The sequence below is a fragment of the Amphiprion ocellaris genome, chromosome 4 (assembly GCF_022539595.1).
Source record: "Amphiprion ocellaris isolate individual 3 ecotype Okinawa chromosome 4, ASM2253959v1, whole genome shotgun sequence".
Classification (NCBI taxonomy): domain Eukaryota; kingdom Metazoa; phylum Chordata; class Actinopteri; family Pomacentridae; genus Amphiprion; species Amphiprion ocellaris.
In genome coordinates this window covers 3582555-3597333 of record NC_072769.1, presented here as the reverse complement: position 1 = coordinate 3597333, position 14779 = coordinate 3582555, and the positions used below count along the sequence as shown (strand labels likewise).

The 14779-nt window shown below is 37.4% G+C and overlaps 1 protein-coding gene across 1 annotated transcript in view; it reads right to left on the bottom strand.

The window, feature by feature from the left end:
* LOC111569009 (uncharacterized) overlaps positions 1-14779 on the bottom strand; it is a 32294-nt gene that overhangs the window by 8681 nt on the left and 8834 nt on the right. The window contains exons 4-6 of the mRNA XM_055010360.1: positions 13317-13383; positions 9579-10429; positions 4584-4902 (exon numbers count right to left, since the gene is read on the bottom strand). Coding sequence (XP_054866335.1) covers positions 4584-4902; positions 9579-10429; positions 13317-13383 — 1237 coding nt within the window. The remainder of the gene's footprint in view (positions 1-4583; positions 4903-9578; positions 10430-13316; positions 13384-14779) is intronic.

The window sequence follows — 14779 nt, the reverse complement described above, 5'->3', positions numbered from 1 at the left end:
GCGTTTCTGGTTTTTTGGCTGTTTTAGCTAATATCTGTTTGTCCTTGCCATCTCCCTTGTTGGAACAAGTCTGATAAGGGACAAAGAGATGCTGCCAGGCCACCCAAAGCCACACCTGAGTGTGACCTGGTTTGAATCCGAGGCCCCTCATTGGACGGGACAAACAAACACAGTGGGGGATCCCTGAGATGCAGTCATGACATCACCGACCCTTTAACTGCTGCTGGGCGGCGCCACCTCCTGCATTATTGGAAAGAACTCCTGGCTTCATGCAGGAAGTTGAAAGAAGGCAGCAACTAAACAAACGTTAACGCTACTGTTCATCTTCGCTGTGCTTCAAAGGAACATGTGGACATCTCCGGTGACTAACGTGGCCCGACACACCCACACCCACCATCATCTCTAATTAAATTGTCAATGATCAGAACTTATCCAAAACAAATCACAACACCTCATACAACCAGTTAGTTTCAGCCTTAGCTTCTGAATGAGTGCCTTCATGGTACAGGACTAGAAGACTAGAAGATCCCCAGTTCGTGTCCCAGCCTTCCTGGGATCTTTCTGCATGGAGTTTCCATGTTCTCCTGTACATGTGTGGGTTTTCTCCAGGTTCTCCAGCTTCTTCCCACAGACTAGAAACATGCTGAGGTTCATTGGTGATTCTAAATTGTTCGTATGTGGTTGTTTGTCTCTATGTGTAGCCTTGTGATAGACTGTTACCTGTCCAGGTGTCCCCTGCCTTCACCCTCAGTCAGCTGGGATAGACTCCACCCTCCATGACCCTGATGAGGACTATGTGGTGGATAGATAATGGATGGATGGATGTATGGATGTATGTAAGGATGGATGGATGATGGATTCTCTTCCATCACTTTGGCTGGTAGAACTGAATGATTTGGGTGGAATATTTCTTCAGATGCTGTAATTTGTGATGTATTTTTCTTAAGAATTGCTTCAGTTTAAATCTTGGGTCAGAAGTTCTCCATGACATGCATCCATGATTGCAGCGTTTGATATTTGCTAATTGCACTGTTTCAATGTAGAACTGACTTTGTTCTGTCCTAGAGGAGAGTGAAACCTTCCACTGGAACGTACATGTTGGAGACTAACTGGAATGTGAAATATTTGACTCAAACAGTGTGGATTTTTAGAAAACGATTTACAAAAAAGCAAATGTAGAGGACTTTAGGTCAAATGTATGCAACTGAGGGTAGAGCAGTTTGGAAAAAGTTAAAACTCAGCCGACAAGATCGTGGTGATTTTAAAAGCTTCAGTAAAAAGCATTTGGTCTTCTCTTTCAGGTTCTTAAAGATGTTTCCCCTCTCATGACCCAGATGACTGAGAACCTACACAGGTGTATTCCAACAGGACAAGTCCATTTTATGCAAAGACTTTCCAGAAACTGACAGCATGCCTTCCCAATTCACTAATGGAGGGGATTTCTAAGTTTACTGAAAAGATACTGTTAGGAGAAAAAACTCGAGAAGAACATTCAAACCAGCCAGAGAGAAACAAGAGGTGTCCACCCCAGTAGACAATCACGACGCATGGGTGAAAAACCACAGGAAGACAGGAACCTAACAGGAAGGATGTCCCAGCTGAAGACTGGACTTCACCAGATTCCCACAGCAGGTCCCAGTAGTGGACCTCACCACCACCACCACAGAGCAGCAACAGGAAACATCAGCAGCATGTGTTGGAGCTAAAAGACCTCCTTCTACCCTAAAAGCCCAGGAGAGGAAGGCAGGAACGTCACTACGTCAAGAGACGAGTTCCACCGTTTCATTCATTTCTTCGGACGGGGCAGTGCACAGTGTGTCGTTTTTCTTATTTTTCTTCATGTTTTCGTCATTTTTTGCCTTGTTTGTCTCGTTTGTCCATTTTTTCGTCGCTTTGTAACTTGTCTAATTTTTTTAATCTTTTTTGTTTTGTGTCGTTTGTCTCATTTTTTGTCATTTTGTTTCTCACTTATGTCGTTTTGTGTCTCATTTTTGTAATGTTTTGTCTCGTTTTTGTTTTGTCTTTTTTTGTCTGATTTTTGTGATTTGTCTCGCATTTTTGTGGTTTTGTGTTTCCTTTTTGTCTCGCTTCTGTTTTTTGTCTTGTTTTTGTCATTTTGTTTTGTTTTATTCATTGTTTTGTGTGTCGTTTTTGTTATTTTTCTTCACGTTTTCATCATTTTTTGCCTTGTTTGTCTTGTTTGTCCATTTCTTTGTAACTTTTTTGTCAAATTTGTCTTGTTTTTGTCATTTTGTTTTGCTTTATTTGTTATTTTGTGTGTTGTTTTTGTTATTTTGCTTAATATTTTCGTCATTTCTTGTCTCGTTTGTCCATTTTTTGTCGCTTTGCAACTTGTCTATTTTTTCATTTTGTTTCTCATTTATGTTGTTTTGTGTCTCATTTTTGCAATATTTTGTCTTGTTTTTGTCATTTTTTGTCTGATTTTGATGTTTGTTTCATATTTTTGTTGCTTTGTGTTTCCTTTTTGTCTCGCTTGTGTTGTTAGTCCATTTTTTGTCGTTTTGTTTCTTGCTTTTGTCATTCTCTGTCTTGTATATGTCATTTGTGCAATATTTTTTCAAATTTTTGTCATTTTGTGTCTCACTTTGTAATATTTCGTCTCATTTTTGTTGTTTTTTGTCTTTTTTGGTACGATTTTTGTCATTTGTCTCACATTTTTGTCGTTTTGTGTTTCCTTATTGTCTTGTTTGTGTTTTTTGTCTTGTTTTTGTCATTTTGTTTTGCTTTATTCATTGTGTATCGTTTTTAATGATTTTTCTTAATTTTTTCGTCATTTTTTGTCGTTTGTCCATCTTTTTTTGCCGCATTGTAACTTGTTTTTCTCATTTTTTGTCATTTTGTTTCGAACTTGTGTCATTTTGTGTCTCAGTCTTGTAATATTTTGTCTTGTTTTTGTCATTTTTGGTCTGATTTTTGTCGTTTTTCTCACGTTTTTGTTGCTTTGTGTTTCCTTTTTGTCTTGCTTGTGTTTTTTGTCTTGCTGTCATTTTGTGTTTTGCTTTATTCACTATTTTGTGTGTCGTTTTTGTTATTTTTCTTCATGTTTTCGTCATTTTTGTCTCATTTGTCCATTTTTTGTCGCTTTGTAACTTGTTTGTCAAATTTTTTGTCTCTTTTTTTGTTTTGTTTCATGTTGTTTGTCTCATTTTTTGTCATTTGGGTCTTGCTTATGTCATTTTGTGTCTCATTTTTGTAATATTTTTTCTTTTTTTTGTCATTTTTGGTTTGATTTTTGTCGTTTTTCTCACATTTTTGTTGCTTTGTTTTTCCTTTTTGTCTCGCTTGTGTTTTCTGTCTTGTTGTCATTTTGTGTTTGCTTTATTCGCTATTTTGTGTGTCGTTTTTGTTATTTTTCTTCGTTTTTGTCATTTTTGTCTCATTTGTCCATTTATTTGTCACTTTGTCAAATTTTTTTGTTTTGTTTCGTGTCGTTTGTCTCATTTTTTTGTCACTTGTTTCTCGCTTATGTCGTTTTGTGTCTCATTTTTGTAATATTTTGTCTCATTTTTGTTGTTTTTTGTCTTTTTTGGTACGATTTTTGTCATTTGTCTCACATTTTTGTCATTTTGTTTCCTTATTGTCTCGCTTGTGTTTTTTGTCTTGTTTTTGTCATTTTCTGTTTTGCTTTATTCATTGTTTGTGTATCGTTTTTAATGATTTTTCTTAATTTTTTTGTCATTTTTTGTCGTTTGTCCATTTTTTTGCCGCATTGTAACTTGTCTCATTTTTTGTCATTTTGTTTCTAACTTGTGTCATTTTGTGTCTCAGTCTTGTAATATTTTGTCTTGTTTTTGTCATTTTTGGTCTGATTTTTGTCGTTTTTCTCATGTTTTTGTTGCATTGTGTTTCCTTTTTGTCTCGCTTGTGTTTTTTGTCTTGTCATTTTGTGTTTTGCTTCATTCGCTATTTTGTGTCGTTTTTATTTTTCGTCATGATTTCGTCATTTTTGTCTCATTTGTCCATTTCTTTGTCGCTTTGTTTGTAAAATTTTTTTGTTTTGTTTCATGTTTGTCTCATTTTTTTGTCACTTGTTTCTCGCTTATGTTGTTTTGTGTCTCATTTTTGGAATATTTCGTCTCGTTTTTGTATTTTATTTTTTTGTCTTTTTTTAAAGTAAAATTCTCTCTGGTTCAGTTCCAGATGACTAAATGTTGTGATCTGGAAGTTGTAATGTGGAAATGATAAACTGAGGCTGATTGTTGATCAAACTGAATTTATTTTTCTTCATAAACGTCAGGTTGTTCATGATGTTTAGTAAAAAGATAATTCCTTAAATGTGAACATTTTAGCTCGAAACCAGAGGAACCATTAGGAGTTGTGGTTCTTTGGAGGTTATTCTGCTGTGGTTTAGTTGTCTCTCTGGTTTTACTGGTCTCTTCAGATCAGACTGGGCTGGACTAAGATGGGTTTGACTCCCTGCTTTAAGGAGCTTCATCAGCTGATCGGGAGCTTCTGTATTTCCTAAATCTAGCTGATGAGGATCATTACAGGTCAGATCAGGTCGGTGGATTGGTTCTCTAACAGAACCTCAGCCTGCCTCCTGCCATTTTCCACGTCTTTACCTGGTGGGGGCCTAAACTGAGCGGCGTCCTCCCTCTGGATCCGTCTCCTCATCTTCCTCTCGTAGCTCCGGATCTTCACGTCCATCTCCCGGAGCTTCAGCCGCAGGGCGTCGTTCTCCTTCTCGCTCTTCTCCCTCTCCTGCTCGATCTGAGCCCTCAGAGCCGCGTATCCGTCCTCCACCAGCTTGCAGATCTCCGCCACGGCGGAGTTGGCCAGGATCTCTATGACCGAGGCGATCTGCGCCTGGAAGCCGACACAGTCCGCCATCATCCCGGCTCCCTCAGCGGGACGCTCCGCTGCTGCTGCTGGGGACGAGCGTCAGCTGATCCACGCACGGACCCGCGAGCGGAGACATGCACGTGCTGAGGACTGAGCCCCCCGTCCGTCTGTCTGTCTGTCTGTCTCCTTCAATGTGTCCAGGAATGTTGTCTCTCTGAGGCAAGAGTCGCCGGCTGATGACGTCAGTTTGTTGTTGAGCATGACGTCACAGGCTGCTGTTTCACCTGGACCCACTGTGGAAATATTACAAAAACGAGGAACAAAATGACAAAAAATGACACAAACGACATGAAACGAAACAAAAAAGAGACAAAAAATGGGACACAAAAGTCATAAAGTGACTATATATATATATATATATATATATATATATATATATATATATATATATATATATATATATATATATATCATATTTGATCCATGAGTTTCTGACACCTCCATCTCATCAACATGATAAATAGTTTCATTAAAAACCTGTCATATATAACCTGATCCATGTACTCTGCCCCCTAGTGGATCATTGTTCCACTGCAGGCAGCTGAAGTCGTGTTTTGCCCCTTTTCTAAATGGCTACTCTCACGAAATCATCCAAATCATTGCTAATTTTCAAGAAGCAACGGTAAAAATAACATCTAAATCAGCTGTGTCAAACTCCTTTTAGTTCAGGTTCCACATTCAGCTCAGTTTGATCTCCAGTGAGCCGGACCAGTAAAACCACAGCAAAATAGAGAAACAAAACGACAAAAAATGAGACAAACGACACGAAATGAAACAAAAAGCAAAAAAAAAATCACACAAAGGACGCAAACGAGACAAAAATGACAAAAAACAAACAAAATGACAAAAACATGAGATAAACAACTAAAAAAAGACAAAAAAGACAAAAAAAACAACAAAAGCAAGACAAAATATTACAAAAATAAGGCACAAAATGACAAAATCGAGAAATAAAATGACAAAAAATGAGATAAATGACACAAAACCAAGCAAAAAAGAGACAAAAAATTTCATTCACTTTCAAAGCGACAAAAATGTGAACAAAAAAATTACACAAATGACACAAACGAGACAAAAATGACAAAAAAGGAAACAAATGACAAAAGACAGTCAAACGACACAGGCGAGACAAAAAGGAAACACAAAACGACTTAAAAGAGAAACAAAACGACAAAAACATGAGACGAAAGTCAGACAAAAAGAGACAAAAAACAACAAAAACAAGACAAAATATTACAAAAATGAGACACAAAATGACAAAAGAACAATGAACAATCTAGTATTTTACTTTATGATCAAAACATCTTGTCATGGTCTAGAAATGATTTTAAATTTATAGTTTTACTAATTTACAATCTGCAGTTAATGTCTTCTCTGGAATTTTTCCACTTTGAGGGCCGGATTGGACCCTCTGGAGGACCGCTTTTGGTCTGCAGGCCTCATGTTGGACACCGCTGGACTAAATTGTGACTCATTTTTTATTTAAAATATGTATTTTCTGCATTGAATGAATTCATATTTACTGAGTAATTCATTGTTGATATTTGAATTTACTCGTGTGAAAATGTCTGTATCAGATTTGATCCTCCAGGTTTATAACGAGCTTTTTTCCTGAAATGTCATGAACCATTTCTGTATTATAATCTACATTATACCTATGACAATACAAACACGTACTATTCTGATGATTTAATTAACTTATTAATGAACGAAATGCCGTCTTCAAAGGCATTTTGAGTATTTTTTCAATAACTATTCCTCTGAAATCATAATGTCTGTACTATGTTGACATTTTTTTAGATGTCAAAAAGACTAGAGGAAGAAGAGAGAAAAAGAAATTAGATTTAAAATGTCATGAGTTTAAATGTAATCATTAGCTTTAGATTGTTGTGAGCAAAAAGCTGCCACAAACGCCCAATGGATCAAATCTGATACAAAAAATATATCATAAACAAAAGGATATGGGGAGGATTTTGTTAAAAGGGTTAAAAAAAACATCTCAGTTCCAAAAAATTTGAATTTTTCTGATGGGTCAGGCTTTACAACAGGACATCCTGATAATAAGGAATCGCAACAGAATTTGAATGTGTTAATAACTTAATCGTTGCTACATGAAATGTTTGCCTTTCATATATATATCTAATAAAAATGTGAGTTTACTGGGGCTACATGTGCAGTAAAACTTCAACAGACATCCTGTCATTAAACCATGCACGCCAAACAGCAGGACCTCACACATGGAACTCGGATTCCTACGGAACCTGAGGGAAAGTGAAAGTGAAAGTCCTCATTTCTGTGACTCACAAGTCTGGCTGTTGAACTCTGGATGAGGAATTCCAGGTTAGATTTAGATGAGCTGACAGTAAAGAGGCTGATATCCTCTCCTCCAAATCCTTTACTAATGAAGGCGTATGAATGTCCTTAGATGAGTTTGAAAGTTCTTCCTCTTTGCAGAGAATACCCCGTTATGTCCATCAGTCATTTTCCATCACGTTGTTTCATGCCATTAATTTATTTATTTTTTGTCAACCTTTATTTTAGCAGGTAAGTTAGTTGAGAACTAGTTCTCATTTTCGATAACGACCTGGTCAGAGGCAGCACACAACATGATGAACAACAGAAACAGGTTACATTTACAGCAAATCAGACAGTATTACAAAAACAAAACACACAAAGAGTGTTAAAAACAGAAAGGTAAAAACAGGTGCAGTGGTCCTGTAGTGTTTCTAGCTGTTTTTTTAAAATGACCAGAGTGATACGTATGAGGAGAGTTTTAGGGACTTTTGTCGAGAGTTCCAGTCATTAGCAGCAGAAAACTGAAATGAGGATCAACTGAGATGGTAGAAACTTTGGGAGTGAGGAGGTGAATGAAACTGTTGGAACACAGAGTATGGGTGGAGTTATGAAGGGTGAGTAACGAGCATAGATAAGGTGGTGTTTTACCAAGAAGGGTTTGGTAGAGGAAGAGAAACCAGTGTAGAGATTCCAGTTTACCAGTGGTGGGTGTTGAAGGAGCTCCAGTAGCAAAGGCAGAGTGGTTAAATGGGGTCTAGTTTATGGAGGAGGATCTGCAGTATTTGCCTGAAGACTTGGCTATCAGGTCACCCTACCAATACTTCTTGAAATGAATCCATAGAAGACACAACAATGTGGACAAATCCTCACAAAGTATTGAGACAGTGAATATGAAATAGCGTGAGGCAGAATTAAACACAGAAGGTGTTCAGGTACAAAGTTTCTGAAGAGCTCAGAAGCCCTTCTTTAGAGTGAGGACAAGTCAAAATCCACAGTCATTGTAGTGAAACAGATTCTGTGTTGTGTCACCTCTACAGCCAGCTGGGCTGTCTCGTTTTAGTTCAGGTTCAATATTCAGCCCAGTTTGATCCCAAGAGAGCCGGACCAGTAAAACCAGAAACACAATGGCAACAAATGAGACAAACGACACGAAATGAAACAAAAAAGCAAAAAAAATTGACAAAAAAATGACACAAATGACACAAACGAGACAATAAAAGAAGCAAAATGACAAAAACATGAGACAAACAACTAAAAAAGACCAAAAAGACAAAAAACAAGACAAAAAATTATGAAAATAAGACAGAAAACAACAATATCGAGAAATAAAATGACAAAAAATGAGACAAATGACACAAAACAAAACAAGAAAGAGACAAAAAATTTCACTAAAAACTGACAGTGACAAAAAGTGAACAAAAACAAGACAAAAAAGTACACAAATGACACAAGCGAGACAAAAATGACAAAAAAGAAACAGAACAACAAAAAATAGTCAAACTACACAAGGGAGACAAACACAAAATGACAAAAATAAGACAAAAAACACAAGCAAGACAAAAAGGAAACACAAAATGACAAAAACATGAGATGAAGGTAAGACAAAAAAGACAAAAAACAACAAAAATAAGACAAAATATTACAAAAATTAGACACTAAATGACACAAAATTGGACAAATGACACAAAACAAAACAAAAAAATTGACAAAAAAGTTACAAAGCGACAAAAAAAAGACAAACGACAAAATTGAGACAAATAAACACAAAACGGCACACAAAACAACAAGTAAAGCAAATCACAAAATGACAAAAATAAGACAATAAACACAAGCGAGACCACAAGGAAACACAAAACAACAAAAACATGAGATGAAAGTCAGACAAAAAAGACAAAAAACTACAAAAATAAGAGAAAATATTCCAAAAATTAGACACTAAATGACACAAAATTGGACAAATGACACAAAAAAAGTTACAAAGCGACAAAAAAAAAGACAAACGACAATACTGAGACAAAAAAAACACAAAACGGCACACAAAACAACAAGTAAAGCAAATCACAAAACTAAGACAAAAAACACAAGCGAAACCACAAGGAAACACAAAACAACAAAAATATGAGACGAAAGTCAGACAAAAAAGACAAAAAACTACAAAAACAAGACAAAATATTACAAAATGTGACACAAAACGACAAAAGAACGATGAACAATCTGGTATTTTACTTTCTGATCAAAACAACCTGTCGTGGTCTAGAAATGATTTTAAATTTATAGTTTTACTAATTTACAATCTGCAGTTAATGTCTTCTCTGGAATTTTTCCACTTTGAGGGCCGGATTGGACCCTCTGGAGGGCCGCTTTTGGCCCGCGGGCTGCAGGTTGGACACCCCTGGGTTAGACAGGGCTGTCTATGTAGCAGTGTGCAGAGCCTGATGCCTGATCAGGTTGCTGAGGAAGGAGAAGTTCTTGCCACACTTGGAGCAGTGGAACCTCTTCTCCCCGGTGTGGACGCTCTGGTGGACCTTCAGGTTGGTGGAGGTGGAGAACTGCTTCCCGCAGTGGGGGCAGGGGAACGGTCTCTCCCCCGTGTGGACCATCTGGTGGCGCTTCAGGCTGCAGATCTGGCCGAATCTCTTCCCGCACTGGGCGCACTGGTAGGGTTTCTCCCCGGTGTGGACTCGTTCGTGGATGCGGAGCTGGCAGCGGTGGGCGTAGCGGCGGGAGCAGAAGGTGCAGGCGTAGGGCAGGCAGGGCGGAGGCTGGGCTGGACCCGACTCCTGCTTCAGACCGCTGGACGTTTGGTAAAGCTGGCTGGAGAAGTTGTCCGTCTGCTGGACTCCAGACCAGAAATGCTGGGATTGCTGCTCCTGGGAGTCCACTGTTCCCGTAGCAACAGGGATGCTGTCGGCTCCTTCACCCATCGCGTCGCTGGCCGGCGGCTGATGAATAAACAGCAGCGGTTGGTATTGCGTCACCTCATGAGCTCCATCATCTCCACCAGACGTCCAGGACTTGCTGCATTTGTCCTCCGCTACATGAGAGACTGAGCTGACTGCAGTGGAATCAAAGCTGGACGCTGGACTGGCCTGGTTCATACCACCCTGAGGCATTTTAGGAACAGAGTGGAAACCAAAGGCCAGGCTGTGGCTGAACGAGGAGTTTTCTGGTTTGTATGTAGAGCAGGACGGTTGCTCCGTATCTTCAGCCTCGATGTTCTGCTGCCATTCCAACGGTCTCTGGAGGGGACTGGACCTCTCTGGGGCGTCTCCTGATGAGAACAAAGAAGCTGAATTAGCAAATTAATTACCTAAACAAGTCAGAAAACACTTTGTAATGTCCTTTTTTTGCGATCTATTGTCTTTTTATTGCGACCTATTGACCTTTTATTTTGATCCATTGTTCTATGTTTTATTGTATGTTTCACTGTTATGTTTTTTCCTTGTGTACTTTTTGCAATGTTCTTTTATTGTGACTTATTGTTTTATGTTTCACTGTTATGTCTTTTTTTCTTAGGGACTACGGATGTAAATTAGCATCGTGCTATAATCCGGCAAATTTACGCCCATTTCTGAATAAATGGGTGTTCATTAATGTGCACTGTCCCTACCAAATAAAGAAATAAATAAATAAGAATTAGACAAAAGAAATCATCTTGAACTGGTGACTTCGCTGAGCCACTTTCAATAAGGAATACCTGATACACTCATTACACCAGGGGTGTCCAACATGCCGCTCAGAGACCTCCTGATAAACTTTCTCCATCCAGCTCCCTCTGGATTCTTTGGTCCACCACCAAAGACAGAAAAGTCTCTTCATTCGTCCACGGTACAGGTCTGGTGTGTCGTCACTCCTTGTCCAATCAGTGGCCTGCACTCTGTAATTTTCTGACTTGTTTAGGTAATTAATTTGCTTCTTCGGATCAGTGGTGAGCTCCATAGACTTTCCCATCGTAGCATTAGATGCTAATGCAAGGGAGTCAACCTCATCTCAGTCCAGGTTCCACATCCAGTCCAGTCTGATCTCCAGTAGACCGGACCAGTAAAACCACAGCATAGTAACCTAGAAATAACCAACTCCTAATGGTTCCTCTGGTTTAGTGCAACAATGTTCACATTTAAGGAATTATCTTTATACTAAACATCATGAACAACCTGAAATTTATCAAGAAAAATAAATTCAGTTTCATCAGCATTCAGCCTCAGTTTATCATTTCCACATTACAACTTCCAGATCACAGAGTGTCGACAAAGGAACACAACATTTAGTCACCTGAAACGGAATGATGTAGTAATGTACTTTAAGTCAGACAAAAAAAGGACAAAAAACAGGACAAAATATTCAAAGAATGAGACACAAAATGACAAAAATGAGACAAACGACAAGAAACAAGACAAAAAATTAGACAAAAAAGTTATAGACAAAAAATGAACACAAATGAGAAAAAATGACAAAAAAAGAAACAAAATGACAAAAACAAAATATTACAAAAATGAGACACAAAATGACAAAAATGAGACAAATGACACGAAACAAAACAAAAAAAGACAAAGAATTAGACAAAAAAGTTACAAAGTGAAAAAAAATGAACAAACGACAAAAACGAGACAAAAAATTACACAAATCACACAAACGAGACTGAAAGGAAATACAAAACAACAAAAAACAGAAACAAAATGACAACATGAGACAAATGACAAAAAAAGACAAAAAACAACAAAAACATATTACAAAACTGAGACACAAAATGACAAAAGAACAATGAACAATCTAGTATTTTACTTTATGATCCAAACAACTTGTCATGGTCTAGAAATGATTTTAAATTTATAGTTTTACTAATTTACAATCTGCAGTTAATGTCTTCTGTGGAATTTTTACACTTTGAGGGCTGGATTAGACCCTCTGGAGGACCGCTTTTGGCCCGCGGGCCGCATGTTGGACACCCCTGCATTAGACTCAGGTCCTCATACATCTGGCTACCTTAAACACTGACTGAGGCACCAGTAGAGGATAATCTGCCACTGAAAATAGTCTAAACTGCACTATTCCCTCCTGCTGCTGTTTTAATAAATGACTGAGTCTTTCAGAGTCTCATTGTTGGTTCGTTTTTAGTGGAATCATGAAGAGTGAGAAACTCTTTAAATGCAAACTTTGTTGGTTTATCAGCACCAGTGAGTTTTTCCTGCTTTTTATGTGAAGCATCACAGCAGCTGCAGAACTGGACAGTTAGATTGGTCAGTATATAACTGCAGGACTTTTTGTATCATAGTCGGCATTTTTGTTTGTTGGTTTTCAGGCCTAAAATCAACATGGCCGCCTATAACCAAACACCACATAACATTTTAGAGAAAGATTCTTCTCAATATTTTAGATACAAAGGAGCAAAAATAGAAATGTAAAGTTATTCCTACAGATATTGTAGTAAACCGAATTTTCAAGTCATTCTGGGCAATTTTTGAGTCATGTTGGACAAATTTCTTGTCATTTTAGACAATTTTCTTGTCATTTTGAACGTTTCGAGTCATTTTGGACAAATTTCGAGACACTTTGAACAAGTTTCTTATCATTTTGGACAGTTTTTCAGTCATTGTGGACAAATTTCAAGTCATTTTGGACATTTTGTGGAAACGTTTCGAGTCATTTTGGACAATTGCTTTTTGTCATTTTCAACAAGTTTTATGTCAGCTTGGATCTTTTCTCATCATTTTGAATCATTTTTGTGTCTTTGGGATCATTTTCGAGTCATTTAGGACAAATTTCATGTCATTCTGGACTCATTTTCTATAATTATGGATCATTTTCAAGTCATTCTGCACGGGTCAATATGTATCCGCAGGACTTTTTGTATCATAGTTGACATTTTAGGGATATCCAGTCATTTTTATTAATAAATGATTGTTTCCATAATAAATAATGATGGAATTTGTAAAGACATGGTCATAATGAACATATAAAACATTAGTTTTTTTTAATTTTTAATAAAAATGTATGCAGGATAAGTCCCTCAGTTATAGATAGACCCAGCTGACAGCTTCCCTTTAGTCAAACTAAAGCAGCTGCAGTGGTGTCTGGAGTGAAGTTTCAGAAGCTGCTCCATGAGATGAAATTGAAATTTCCACCACAGGAGAAATTGTGACAGAAAAGTCAGACGATACCTTTCACTTCCTCCGTGTTTTCCTTCTGGCTGTGAGGGCTGCTTGTGTTTATCAGACATCCCTGGGCCTGGAAAGAGGAGGAAGGGGTTTAGCCGGACGAAAATCCTACGACTGACACAGAAATGAGAAGCATTTAAAATGAAAAGGATGATGTTTGTCACTCTGAGTCCTAGTACTACTTCCACTAAACAGGAAAAAATAAGGCATTAAATGACAAAGAACAATGAAACTCTTTGAAAATATGATTTATTGGCATATATGCATACGCGCAAATGTCCTTTTCTGATTTAGTGAGCTCATAGATTAGAATAAAAGAATACATTAACCCTCCTGTTGTCTTCATTTATGGCACCAAAAAATATTGTTTCCTTGTCTGAAAAAAATCCCAAAATTCAGCAAAAAAATCCCCAAATTTCCACAAACTTGTAAAACTTTCAGGAAGAAAATTCCAATAATTCCTTAAAAGTTTCCCTTAAAAGTTTTATTTGAAAAAAAATCTCCCAAATTTGGCAAGAAAATTCTTGTAAATATTTTCAAAAAATGAATAAAAATCTTCCAAAAAAATCCTAAAAATATCTAAAGTGATTACATATATATCAGTAAAACTTCTATTTTCTTCAAGAACATTCACATAAAAATTTTAATGTGAATGTTCTTAAGAAACATTTTTAACATTTCTTTTTTTTCCACAAAAAAGTGTTCAAAGATTTCCCAAAAATGTTGAAAATGCGGATATCAGAAGTTTCATTGTGAAAATATATTTTTTTCCACATTTTCAAACTTTAAAACGGGTCAATTTGACCCACAGGACGACACGAAGGCTAACATGGTTAGACAAAGTGTTTGTAAAATAAAACACAATAAATACAGAAAAGGATGTAAAGACTCTAAACGCAAAGAGACAGAAGATCTGCAGAGTAAACACGGGAAACACATGACAGTCAGGTACTTCAACACGTATGTGGAAAACCGTACGCAGGTTTGTAGAGGAGCTCATAGAAAACTGCTCACATTCTGGTAAAATACAGCAGAAATATCCTCACAGCTGTGATCAGAGGAAGAGGAACTCTCTGTAGCAAACTAATCATGATAATACGATGAGAAAAGTCATCATCATTTTTATCTATTAGGTGGAAAATAGAACGCTCTGCTGATTATTTTCCTAATTTACTGACATGAGGGATATCTGGTTGTTAATGTTCCTCACAGCTTCGTCTAGACACGACCAGATGTTACAGAAAGAGTTCAAATGATCGGCCAGGGAAGGACTGATAATAAGATCTAACCCAAGAGAGTCCAACTCATTTTAGTCCAGGTTCCACATCCAGTCCAGTTTGATCTCCAGTGGACCGGACTAGTTTTACTATATGATCAGAACGACAAAAGTCAGAGAAAAAAAAAGACAAAAACAAGACACAATATTACAAAAATGAGACACAAAATGAGACAAACGACACGAAACA